General features: G+C 41.4%; 1 protein-coding gene across 1 annotated transcript in view; it reads left to right on the top strand.

Moving 5' to 3' along the window:
- Positions 1-14,459, top strand: part of LOC126336957 (lysosomal alpha-mannosidase-like) — an 86,026-nt gene that overhangs the window by 39,656 nt on the left and 31,911 nt on the right. Inside the window, exon 7 of the mRNA XM_050001161.1 lies at positions 12,331-12,464. Coding sequence (XP_049857118.1) covers positions 12,331-12,464 — 134 coding nt within the window. The remainder of the gene's footprint in view (positions 1-12,330; positions 12,465-14,459) is intronic.

Raw genomic sequence — 14,459 nt, 5'->3', positions numbered from 1 at the left:
TGATGCTAGCCTGAGTGTGATGGCTGCAGGCAGTGATTGGGTCAGGTGCATGACATCAGTAACTGGGTGCAAGGTGGGTGAGTTTGCGTGCAGCTGCCTAGTGACAGCAGTGGCTGGCAGTGCTGGCTATGAATTGTCAGTAATAATAAGTGGCAGGTCTCTAGGCTGTGAGTCATGTGCAAGGATGTCATCTCAAAAAAACACTAATGGTAAAAGGGAAATGAAGTAAAGTGTTCATGAGTTGCGACCTTCAAAGTTCACTGACAGATGCAGAGGCACGATGCAGAATTCAATCTGTACATGACACAGCAGATGCACGGAGATCATGCAAAATGTCTATAACCATGCCAAGTGTCTATACTTGCATGAGTACAATGTTGTCACATGACTGGTGGCACAGAGGGACTTGCCTGAAGCTTGATGGGAGAGGACACGGAAACCTGGCACAGAAGTTAATCCACCCTCAATGACCAACATGGCACAGGCATAGGGATGTGAATGCGAGTTCAGGGGTGCAATGAATAAGCCACCAGTTATGTGGGAGATCATTTCTGGAGCTCAACTGGAGACAGTGTGCTGATGATATGACAGGGTCTCTACAGATAGTGATAGCTGGTGTATTGTTATGATGCACTACTGGCATTTGAAACAGAGATTATGGATGGAGCGTGTGATGTAGTCTGCTGGCAGTTCTGATTGGGGTGACCTGGGCACTTGTGGTGAGTGCAGCATGGGCAGCTGAGTCGGCTGGCTTGACAAGATGGGGTGGAGCTGCCTCAAATGTGGGGGTACAATAACAGCTGGCATCATGCATGCATCATGGGGATTTGGTTGATTTTTGGTTTGTGGGGTGCTCAACTAAATGGTAATCAGCACCTGTACAAAGTCCCAATTCTTACAAGCCCAATTTTTTCACAATTCAATCTAGCCACTGTCACAAATGATGATGATTATGATGATGTTGATGATGATGATGATGATGATGATGAAATAATGAGGACAACACAAACACTCAGTCCTCGGGCAAAGAAAATCCCCAACCCAGCTAGGAATTGAACCCTAGAATCCATGATCTGGAGGCAGCAACATTAGCCACTAGACCACAAGCTGCAGACCATGCATCATGGGTACCATATTTACTCAAATCCAAGCTGCACTCGAATCTAAGGCGCACCTGAAAAATGAGACTTGAAATCAAGGGAAAAAAATTTTCCTGAATCTAAGCCGCACCTGAAATTTGAGACTCAAAATTCAAGGGGAGAGAAACGTTTTAGGCCACATCTCCAAATTGAAACAAAGTTGGTTCATTGTAATATGAGACACAATTTAGGTTGAATGAATGATGATACAGCTACAGTAGTTTGGTTCGAGTCGTAAGCTTAGCAGTTAAGCTTTACCAGGTAGCCATTGCTATGCATCAGGCACTCCATCCATATTTATACAAGTACCCTTCCTTTTTCACGTGCTTCATCTGGTTTGAATGGATTGCTTATTTTTCTTTGATCTGATCAGCGCCGTTTTCTTTGTTATAGGTGTTTACGTCACTCTAAGCTGAAAATTCATTACTGTACTGTGCCATGCATTGTTTGTCGCATTCTGATAGTGCGTGTTTATGACCTGTCGCCGCTCATGGCAAGGCTTGCTTTTGTGCGCGCTACCACCGCTTACAATTAAAAAAAAAATAAAAATAAAAAAAAATAAAAAAAAAATTGAGGAATCGTCTCATTAGCGAAAAAATGGCAAGAGACTGCTATTTGTTGTTACTTACACTGCTGCTTTCTTTGATAATGATCAACAAGAACAAAATAATAGAATAGTATGATAGAAGATGTTCTGAATGAGAGTTAAGCGAAAATTTTTCTCTGTTTGTAAATCTTTTTAGGCACCTCTTTAATACATTACATTCTGCAGAGAAAGTAGAGTCATCCTAGATTTAAAAATCTAGTCAATTTCTGTGCTTCATTTCTGACTGTATCACTATTAGGCATAAGAATAATACGGATATAAACATGACATGATATGTATATTCTTCCATGTTTGCTGTTGTCTCACTCTAGTTTCGTAGTTTATTAGGCAGACTGAATTTAAATGAGATAGCAGCAAACATGAAACAATATATGGCAAAATGTTTATATTCGTATTATTCTTATGGTGAAGAGAATACTACATGTGATTCACAATTCATAAAAGTTCCTATTAGCAACCATATCTTCTCACAGGTAATAAAAAATTCAGAACGTAGAGTTGGCCATATTGACAAGTAGAGTTGGCCATATTGACAAACATCCCAAACAGTCTTGCCAGTTGGATTTTCGTAGTACACTGAAATGCTGCTACATTCGAAGATGAACAATATGAAATTTGTATTTACTTCGTTGGATAATGTATGAAAATGCAGTGGTCGAAACTCGAAGCAGAGAAAAAAGCTCTTCTTCCACCTTTTTTTAAAATTTATTTACTGATGCAGAGGATTTGATGCCAGTATTTATCTTTGTGCCTACAAGGCATGCCTGTGTAGTGCTACATATATTTGATGGCAGAATTTAGTTGTGGCGGCACCCACCAACAATTTTTAGAACTTCCCCTTGCTTTGCACTCAATTCTAAGCCGCATGCGGTTTTTTGGATTACAACAACTGGAAAAAAAGTGCGGCTTAGATTCGAGTATTTATGGTAGTCACAGCTGCGGGCTCTGGTTGACTGGTGGCAGAAAAGCGTCATCTGTTAACAGGTCTTCCACCGAGTTGAAGTGAATGATGGTAGGTGCAGTCAAGATGTAAGCTGACTTGAGCCGGTCGATTGACACATTTGTCAACTTGCTGTTGCACTCAGTCTTGAGTGTTCTCTTGCCATGGCTGATGACACAGTGTGGCCCCAAGTATGGCAGCCAAAGTGGCGGCTAAACCATATCAGTAAGCAGCATGATGAATGTACAGTGCTTTGGTTGTGCCATGCTGCATCAATATCTGCAGTCAGGGATGAACCATGTGGGGACACAGATGTTCTGCCAGTGGAGGGTCTGATGCATCACAGGGTGGCCGTACCTTCTCCATAAAATTGCCAAGGATGATGAGAAATCTTCTCTAGACAAGGTTGGCATGCAAAATGCTGATCTCTTCTTTCAGTGTTACTCACCAGTGGGAGTACTTATTCAAGTGGCACCATGCCAAGTTAGCGAAGCTTCTAGTGTTCAATGGAACCACTCAACCATGCTGTAAATCTGTGTAACTGCACGCCACACAATAGGGCGACTTGTGTCAACAGCGCACAGTGAAATGGGTTACTAAAGTCCATTGTGACATGACTGGGGGACCCAAAGCGTGCCACCCAGATGTTGATGAAGGTTGTAGCAATGGTCTTAGTAGTGATGTCTCCTGGTGATGGCTCCAGTGATGTTTCCTAATGGATGTTGGCTCCAGGCATTGTGTGAAAGGGTTTACCATCATCAGCAGAGCTACCCAAGCACAACTCACAGATCTTTCCAGAAGTCCTCCTGTGAAACTTGCAGGACTAGCACTCCTGGAAGAAAGGATAAGGGGGAGACATGACCTAGCCACAGCCTAGAGGTTGTTTCTGGAATGAAAATTTTCACTCTGGAGCAGAGTGTGAACTGATATGAAACTTACTAGCTAAAAGTGTGTTACAAATGAAGACTTGAACTTGGGACCTTCCTCTTTCTCAGCCAAGTTGTTCCATTCTGGCGTTCCTATGTAAGTTCTGATCTTTTCACATTTTTCAACCTCAGTCATTTAAACTGATCAGAATGCAATAAATAATTTTAACAGTTCATATATCACAGTAGAGCACAGACATTGCAAATGTAGTGCCAGAGTGGCAACATTTTTTAGTACTAATTCACTGTCAAGATACATCTATCAAACAACAAGACATAGATTTGAGTTTATTTATTTACATTCTCTTTGTATGGAGCCATCACAGTGATGGCTTTTGCAAGCATTAGAAATAATTGTATCATAGTAATTATACTTACAACATATGTTACATACTGCAGTTTTTGCTTCTCATACACATTTTGTACATATTACATTATGGCTGATATGCTGCTGGTTCATGTTGCAGTCAGTGTCTTAAAATTTTTGAAGTGAATTTAATTATTTTCCTATAGAAAGGATCTTAATTTTGTGTTGAAACCAGTTATGACTTATACAGGCACTGCACTTAGTCACTGTTCAGTCTGTATTGTTTGATCACAATATAACTTATTATGTGAAGCTTATGCAGACAACCCACACAATAAATCTTTACATCTTACTATTTCACTAAAGACTGAATTACACATAGTATTGTACAGTTTAACTATTGGATATATAAATTCTCACATGCTGAGGCCATTGTGAAGCAACATTGGTGATATTCTTTCAGTAAAAATACAGTCGTCTTGCAATGACAGCAGAAGCTTTGATGAATTCTTCTTGGGTTATCAGCCAAGTGGTGGTGTTATCTTGTCGCAATGTTTGAATGAGTTTCGTACCCATCATCTTCTGGCGAAGTGTCGGGATGCTATGTTCTGCATATCTATATAGCAGTTTGGCCGTCGTCTGCTACTGTAGGCTGGCCAATCATGTTCCTCTGGAAGGGGATACTGCGTTGGTTGTGGGGCGAGGATGGGGGGGGGGGGTGGCACAGACCAGCATCAAGACCCGGTGGATATCCAATCTGTCTGCGGATGCCCCTGCCTTCAGATCAGAACATTCCTGCCATATTTTGTCAGTTGTGGGATTCCATGCTGCACTGAGCTGAAAACCGGTATCCCTGTTTACTAAATTGTTGTGCAGACATATCTCCCCTGCCTCTTTGAAGATTGACTCCCAGAAACTGTTGGCAATGCACAGCTTCTTTGTTTTTTCAAATTCAAAGGTGTGTCTCTCAATAATCCTATGTTCTGCTGCAGCAGACTTGTTTGTCTGTCCTAATCGTACGTTCCTGATGTGCTCAGTACAGCGCTGTGAGATACATCATTGTGTCTGCCCAATATATTCCATCCCACATTCACACTCAATACTGTAAAAGCCCAGTGTCTGCAGCCCCAGTTGGTCTTTGGTTGAGCCAAGTATATCTTTGACTCTTTTGGGGGACAAAAGATGGTTTTTATTTCGTGCTTCTTTAATATTCTTGCGATTGTGGCTGTTGGCGGTCCAGCAAATGGTAGAAACGCCACACATTTTGCTTCATCTTCTTTTGGTTTCTCCTCCCGCCTCTTGTCTGCAAGCAAGGCATGTCTTATTTGTGTCTCGGTGTGGCCATTCTTACGGAAAGTTTCCCGCAGATGTGCTAACTCATGCGGCAAACTCTCCCTGTCACAGATCCATGTGTGTGTCTTCTTGCTGTAGACAGTGTATCCCAACATACTGTCTGGATTTTTCTTGATCAAAATATCCAAGAAGGGAAGACGGATTTCTCTTCTACCTCCATGGTGAATTTGATGCTGTCATGTATGCCACTGAGATGGCGTAGGAACTCCTGTTGATTTTCCTTGCCATGGGGCCACGCTACAAAAGTGTCGTCTACATATCTGTAGAACGCCTTTGGTTTATGGCGGGTGGTGTTCAGTGCCACATCTTCAAAGTGCTCCATGTACAAGTTGGCAATACCTGGGGCCAGGGGGGAACCCATGGCAACACCATCTGTTTGTTCATAGAATTTCCCACCACATTTGAAGTACGTTGTGGTTAACATAAGATGAAAGAGTCTAAGTGTGTCCTCATCAAAGTGATCTTTGAATAGGGCTAAGGAATCATCCAACGGCCTCTGGGTGGAAAGAGAAGTGACATCAAAGCCTACTAATAGAGCCTTCTCATCCAAGAGTAGCCCTTGGAGTAACCCCTGGAGTTCTTGACATGGTGAGGGCAGTGACCCATGAGTGGTTTTAACAGGTGTGCTGGGTGCTTTGCTACACCACACATAAGAGGATTTATGGTTTTCAATATAGGATTTACTGGGACATCCTCCTTATGAATCTTCGGGAAGCCACATAGGTGTGGTGGTGCTGGTGCCCAAGGGTAAAGCTTCCTGATAGTATTTCTGTCAAGTCCTGTCTTTGACGTGACAGAATCAGTTGTGTCTTTCCCCACTTATTTGTATGCTGGATCTTGTAGTAAGGTGTCGATCTTCTGCCAGTAATCTTCTGACTCCTGTAGGACTGTCACATTCCCTTTGTCTGCTGCTAAGACCACTATACCCTTGTCATCGCGAAGGTTAAACAGTCCCTTGTACTCTTCTACCATAATGTTGTTCTTTGGCATTCTTGCTTTCTCAAGCACCCTGCTCATCTCCCTCCTCATTTCCTCGGCTGCTCTTGGCGGGAGTCCATGTATGGCTTGCTCGATGTTGCTGATGATGGCACGTTTTGGTAATGTTCTTGGAGTCAGAGCAAAATTCAGCCCTTTTGACAGCATGGAGATTGTTGGCTCATTCAGTGCTCTCTCTGTCAGGTTGATGATGGTCTTAATATTGCTGGCTTTCTCCTCCTGGTGACGTCCGCATGGAAGTCTGAGTAACTTCTCGCACTGTTTGTTGGTGGCTTTCTTCTTGTGGAGCTTACTGCTGGCATAAATGTTACTGTCCAGCCACTTCTAGGTGTGCACTGGAAGAGTGGAAGCCAGGAACAGGTGGTCAGTGAGCAAGGTCCTGGCATTCTTGTCGAGTTCCATTCTGGTAATACATATGTGTTCCTGTACTAAGGCTGAACCAGCCCATCATAATATGCGTTTTGTCCTCGCCATGTTGACAGGATGCCACAAGTTCACAAACTGCGGCATCACTTCCTTATCCTGCACCTTAGCAAGAAAGCTAGTCTGCTGAGCAGCTTTCCCTTCTTGATTTGTACACTCCTGGAAATTGAAATAAGAACACCGTGAATTCATTGTCCCAGGAAGGGGAAACTTTATTTACACATTCCTGGGGTCAGATACATCACATGATCACACTGACAGAACCACAGGCACATAGACACAGGCAACAGAGCATGCACAATGTCGGCACTAGTACAGTGTATATCCACCTTTAGCAGCAATGCAGGCTGCTATTCTCCCATGGAGACGATCGTAGAGATGCTGGATGTAGTCCTGTGGAACGGCTTGCCATGCCATTTCCACCTGGCGCCTCAGTTGGACCAGCGTTCGTGCTGGACGTGCAGACCGCGTGAGACGACGCTTCATCCAGTCCCAAACATGCTCAATGGGGGACAGATCCGGAGATCTTGCTGGCCAGGGTAGTTGACTTACACCTTCTAGAGCACGTTGGGTGGCACGGGATACATGAGGACGTGCATTGTCCTGTTGGAACAGCAAGTTCCCTTGCCAATCTAGGAATGGTAGAACGATGGGTTCGATGACGGTTTGGATGTACCGTGCACTATTCAGTGTCCCCTCGACGATCACCAGAGGTGTACGGCCAGTGTAGGAGATCGCTCCCCACACCATGATGCCGGGTGTTGGCCCTGTATGCCTCGGTCGTATGCAGTCCTGATTGTGGCGCTCACCTGCACAGCCCCAAACACGCATACGACCATCATTGGCACCAAGGCAGAAGCGACTCTCATCGCTGAAAACGACACGTCTCCATTCGTCCCTCCATTCACGCCTGTCGCGACACCACTGGAGGCGGGCTGCACGATGTTGGGGCGTGAGCGGAAGACGGCCTAACGGTATGCGGGACCGTAGCCCAGCTTCATGGAGACGGTTGCGAATGGTCCTCGCCGGTACCCCAGGAGCAACAGTGTCCCTAATTTGCTGGGAAGTGGCGGTGCGGTCCCCTACGGCACTGCGTAGGATCCTACGGTCTTGGCGTGCATCCGTGCGTCGCTGCGGTCCGGTCCCAGGTCGACGGGCACGTGCACATTCCGCCGACCACTGGCGACAACATCGATGTACTGTGGAGATCTCACGCCCCATGTGTTGAGCAATTCGGCGGTACGTCCATCCGGCCTCCCGCATGCCCACTATACGCCCTCACTCAAATTCCGTCAACTGCACATACGGTTCACGTCCACACTGTCGCGGCATGCTACCAGTGTTAAAGACTGCGATGGAGCTCCGTATGCCACGGCAAACTGGCTGACACTGACGGCGGCGGTGCACAAATGCTGCGCAGCTAGCGCCATTCGACGGCCAACACCGCGGTTCCTGGTGTGTCCGCTGCGCCGTGCGTGTGATCATTGCTTGTACAGCCCTCTCGCAGTGTCCGGAGCAAGTATGGTGGGTCTGACACACCAGTGTCAATGTGTTCTTTTTTCCATTTCCAGGAGTGTAGATTCTGCAGCATCTTGTAACTGTGCTGGACATCTTCCCCATAGAGATATACACTACTGGCCATTAAAATTGCTACACTAAGAAGAAATGCAGATGATAAACGGGTATTCCTTGGAGAAATATATTATACTAGAACTGATACGTGATTACATTTTCATGAAATTTGGGTGCATAGATCCTGAGAAATCAGTACCCAGAACAACCACCTCTGGGCATAATAACGGCCTTGATATGCCTGGGTATTGAGTCAAACAGAGCTTGGATGGCGTGTACAGGTACAGCTGCCCATGCAGCTTCAACACGATACCACAGTTTGTCAAGAGTAGTGACTGGCGTTTTGTGGCAAGCCAGTTGCTCAATCACCATTGACCAGACGTTTTCAATTGGTGACAGATCTGGAGAATGTGCAGGCCAGGGCAGCAGTCGAACATTTTCTGTATCCAGATAGACCCGTACAGGACCTGCAACATGCGGTCATGCATTATCCTGCTGAAATGTAGGGTTTCGCAGGGATTTAATGAGGGTAGAGCCATGGGTCGTAACACATATGAAAAACAATGTCCACTGTCCAAAGTGCCATCAATGCGAACAAGAGGTGACCGAGACGTGTAACCAATGGTACCCCATACCATTACACTTGGTGATACGCCAGTATGGTGATGACAAATACACGCTTCCAATGTGTGTTCACTGCAATGTTCCCAAACACAGATGCGACCATCATGATGCTGTAAACAGAACCTTGATTCATCCGAAGAAATGACATTTTGCCATTCGTCCACCCAAGTTCGTCATTGAGTACTCCACCGCGGGCGCTCCTGTCTGTGATGCAGCATCAAGGGTAACCACAGCCATGGTCTCAGAACTGATAGTCCATGCTGCTGCAAACGTTGTCGAACTGTTCGTGCAGATGGTTGTTGTCTTTGCAAACGTACCCCATTTGTTGACTCAGGGATCGAGACGTGGCTGCACGATCTGTTACACCCATGTGGATAAGATGCCTGTCATCTCGACTGCTAGTGATATGAGGCCATTGGATCGAGCAAGGTATTCTGTATTACCCTCCTGAACCCACCGATTACATATTCTGCAAACAATCATTGGATCACGAACAATGTGAGCAGCAATGTCGTGATACGATAAACTGCAATCGCGATAGACTACAGTCTGACCTTTATCAAAGTAGGAAACATGATGGTATGCATTTCTCCTCCTTACACAAGGCATTACAACAACATTTCACCATGCAACACCGGTCAACTGCTGTTTGTGTATGAGAAATCGGTTGGAAACTTTCCTCACGTCAGCACTTTGTAGGTGTCGTCACCAGTGCCCACCTTTTATGAATGCTCTGAAAAGCTAATCATTTGCATATCACAGCATCTTCTTCCTGTCAGTTAAATTTCACATCTGTAGCACATCATCTTCATGGTGCGTCAATTTTAATGACTCAGACAAAGACCAATGGGGCTGCAGAGGCTGAGAATTTACAGTATTGAGTGCGAATGTGGGATGGAATATATCGGACAGACACAATGATGTATCTCCCAGCACTTTACTGAACACAGGAATATACGATTAGGACAGACAAACAAGTCTGCTGTAGCAGAACATAGCATTATCAAGGAACACACCTTTGAATTGGAAAAAATGAACAAGCTGTGCAGTGCCGTTTTCTGGGACTCGGTCTTCAAAGAGGAAGTGGAGATATGTCTGCACAACAATTAAGTAAGCAGGGATTGGTTTTCAGCTCAATGCAGCGTGGAATCCCACAATTGACAAAATACAAAATACGGCAGGAATGCTCTGATCTGAAGGCAGCGGCGTCCACAGACATATTGGATAGCCACCAGGTCTCGAAGCAGGTCTGCACCGTGTACCCCCCCAACCCCCCCCCCCCCCCCCCCATCACCACTGATGTGGAACCCCTCATGGAGGACTGTGATTGGCCAGCCTACAGAAATGGACGACAGCCAAGCGGCTACATAGATATGCAGAACAAAGCATCCCGACACTTCGACAAAAGATGATGGGTATGAAACTCATTGAAAAGTTGCGACAATATGACACCCCCACTCGGCTGATATCCCAAGAAGAATTTATCAGTGGAATACGCCAAGAAAGACTGAAATCACATATAGCAGAAGCTTTATTGATGTGTGTCACTTTTTTGAGGCATCTTCAGAATCTCTGTGTGGGAAAATTACATAAAACACGCTCTGATGTACGGTCCTATCTAGACTGAGAAAATGGTAATTTTTTTTAATAGTATATAAAAGCCAGAGCGAAGGGGGACTTACAGTTAGGAACTGTGGGTAATGCATTAGTCACATCATATGAATAAAATCAAAATTCTATTATTGTACTTTTAATATTACCAGAAAACTACCGTACTGCATTTTAGAAATAAGCATCACTTAAGGTTCAAACTTTCTGGAACATGAGGATTTTGATTATGAATAATTTTTGGAATAAGTTGGTTTTAGAGAAAGTAAGATTTATGAGAGAATAGGAGAATGAGCACTTTCAGATGTGGTGTATCACTTTAACAGCAAACATCTATTTGCCCATTAAGAGCTTCTGCTCCATATGTTACTTACAGACCTTAAACCATGTAACTTCCCTATGAAATATTTTTCAGGTAAACTAATTAGACAATTGTCATTGGTAATTGGGAAATTACACCATGATTTATAAAAGTTTATGAAGCCATGCTTGATATAATAAAGTACCATAGCTAATTTGTGTGACAGTCATATGTGTGTTAATCACGAAATAAAATAAAATGAAGAACAATTATTGCACTGACAGGAGTGATACAAAAACTAAAGAATTGCTTCCAACTTGCTCCCTAACATGTTTACTTTCAATTATAAGTACAGTTGTGTACCAATATTGTACTCAGTTTCCACAATTACCATGAAGAACCATTAATGTTTCACTTTTTACTTTCCATCCAGATGGCTGGTACAATTTGAAACTATTTCTCAGGAAGTCATTGTTGTATACCTCTGATTAAGAGAAAGTTGTTAGCTTGTATCCCATGTAGAAGCATTCTTCAGCCAACAAACTACATTATCATTAGTACGGGTGGATTCACAAGAAAAAGAATAGGTGTTATAGATCATCTGTAAATGCAATAAACAACAACTTTTTTTTTTGCAGAATGGGTGCAGGATTGTTTCCCTCACTATTACAGCCATTCTGAATTTTTCTCCCTGTAACACAGTTTCTGAGCTGATAAGTGGAAACTACTTTACTAAATAATAGCTCTCGCTGTTGTAACAGGTTTGGCATGTGATACTATCTTTTGTACTGGTTTATCTTTCTAAGACAGCCCATTTCTCTTTCCAATAAGTTTATCTTGCATATAAATAGAATGTTTTAGTTATACAGCAATAATAAAGAAACTTCCAGTGAATATTGAACTTCTGGATCCAAAAACTGATGAATCTATGTAAAGCCACTGAAAATAAAAAAATGGACATAAATGTCACGCAGAACTCTAGGTCAAGCAGAATTTACGAGGTAGAGGAGATAATGAAAATAATTACATAATACAGAAAAGATTTGCCTGCAGTTTTATTCTCTTATTTCAGCCATGGTATCCATAAAACAATGACAGGTACTAAATGTGCCATATGCAATTTTATATGTTTTTGCCAATTCATGCAGTAAATTACATTGGACAATTCTTCTTTATTCCAAAAGTTTGTGTTGGAGGTGTGTCATGATGCTCACTATCCATACAGCATTCAGATCAAAAAGGCACAGCATTTCTGTTCACTTTAGCCTGATCAAGAAAACTATACTCCATAATATTTACTTCACATCACAAATATATTGAGCACTTCATTGCCGTTGTTTAATAAACCTGGAAATAGCACCATAATCTCAAGACTAAAAATATAATTTTGTGTTGGACACATTTTCTGCTCATACCTATTTTGAAACAAAACAGAAGTATGAAACACTATTCTTTATTAAAATGCTTAAAGTTTCAGTGTGGAGCTGTTGCTGATACTGTTGCAAAGTTAATGACATTATCTTATTTATGACAGGTATCAGAATTCATTGCATATATAGAGGAACAGGCATCTTATATGAAGACTGATCATGTCCTTGTCACAATGGGAGGAGACTTCCATTATCAGGAAGCTGCATCTTGGTTTGTCAACCTCGACAAGTTAATAAAGTAAGCCACAATTATATGTCAAGCAAAATTTGATGATTCTTAACTAAGATAAAATATTTATGACAATAATAAATTCGGAATAGGATCTAGTGTTCATCTACAAAAATTAAAGAGTTCTTTGGGTTATTGAAAAGCAAATTTCATGCTACAGTAGCACATTGTTAAAGCACAAAAATTGGTTGCTATAAAATCTCATTTGATTACACACATTCTTAATATGAAGGCTATGAAATACAATTTAAAACAAAAAATTAGAAAGGATGATAATGAGCATATTAAACAATTTATCTGCAGTTGTATATTATGGTGTTAATATGACAAACAACTACACTCCTATCATTCATTACAGATAGTTTTTCACATAAATATCCACATGAAACATGCCTCTTGATTTAGTTATGTAACTATTTTTAAAGTAATTTTGTTGTTGGACAACATGGTTGGTCATCATCTTTGGATAATCATGCTAGCCTGCAGACTCCCTTGTGGACTTTTATTCGTTGAATACATGCGAATTGACAGTCTTCTTAAGGCAGTTTTCCTGCTGTGTGATGCACTTTACAGGAGTTGTGTGGTCATTGTGTCATGTGAATGGACATGTCCATTTATTTCTGATAATGTGGTACATTTTATTAATAAAGAGATTCACATACATTGTGATGTTAATTTTTTTAGAATGCATTCAGTTTGCTTTTCTTTTTCTATTTAGTGTTTTGATATCTTTTTGTTCAATGCAATAATTTTTGTAATTCTCATGTATGCACAATGTTGCAACAAATGAAGTAATTCCAACCAAAAATAACACATATGCGGCTTAATGTCTGACAAAATACACTGTGGACATAAAATGCTCCCAGCACATCTAGGGTTGAGGTGCAGCTTTGAAGGGGATGCCAGATAAAAATAATCAAAAATTAATAGCATAACTTCTGAATCCATAGTTTTTAAAACATGTAATTAAACTCAATCCATTTTTATACTATAAGCCTAGACAGATTTATTCCTTTTCCCTATAACTTTATCTCATTTGCTCATTCACATAAAATGCAATATCATAGGGATCTTATCAAATGTAAATGTAATTTGATACAATTAAGAACCTACAGTACATTAAGATTATTCAGCTATATTTAATTATAGACCTATACATTAAGATGCAATAATTTGACTTAATATTGATATATTTCAATATAATAAATACAACAGGGTGTACAGAATAACTAGTTATCTGTTTCACTACTGATATCAGTTTCCAAAATTTTTGAAGCGCTGATGCATTCTAGAATAGTATCCAACTTCAGAAACTATAATATCTTCAGTAAATCATAATTTGGATTTCAGAAGATTTACTAACTGAGAATACCATTTATGCATTCGTTCATCAAATTTTACAAACCTTAAATCATGATCTAGTATTGGTTGGTACTTTCTGTGATCTATCTAAGGCATTTGACTATGTGACTCACAATATTCTTGTAGAAAAAATGAGGTTTTATAGAATTTTATGTTATAGCCAATCAATGAATAATGTCATATCTAACCAAAAGAATTCAGAAAGTTCAACTTAACAATTTAACCAATGAAGCAAGGGAGACTATTTAGAGTGCATAAATCATGTACAGTGCTCTGCAAAGTTCAGTTGTGGTCCATGATTATTTTTGTGTATGTAAATGACCTCCCATCTAACATGCAACATGGAGAATTAATTTTTCTGTGGATGACACTTGTACTGGAATCAATCCAAATATATGTACAGCAACAGAAGATATCGCCAACAAGATTCTAAAAGTATTATTGAGTGGGCGTTTGCAAATGGTCTCACTTGCAATTTCAAAAAGATGCAACATATTCCATTCTGAACCTCTTAGAGGTACTACACCAAGGGTACATGTAACTTACACCGAGGAAACAATAAGTAAGGTGGGAACATCAAAATTGTTCATGTTAATATTAATGAGAATTTAAACTAAAAAAAAAACACACTTTAGAACTCCT

Source organism: Schistocerca gregaria, chromosome 1 (genome assembly GCF_023897955.1).
Source record: "Schistocerca gregaria isolate iqSchGreg1 chromosome 1, iqSchGreg1.2, whole genome shotgun sequence".
Taxonomy (NCBI): Eukaryota; Metazoa; Arthropoda; class Insecta; order Orthoptera; family Acrididae; genus Schistocerca; species Schistocerca gregaria.
This window is presented reverse-complemented; position numbering and strand designations above follow the sequence as displayed.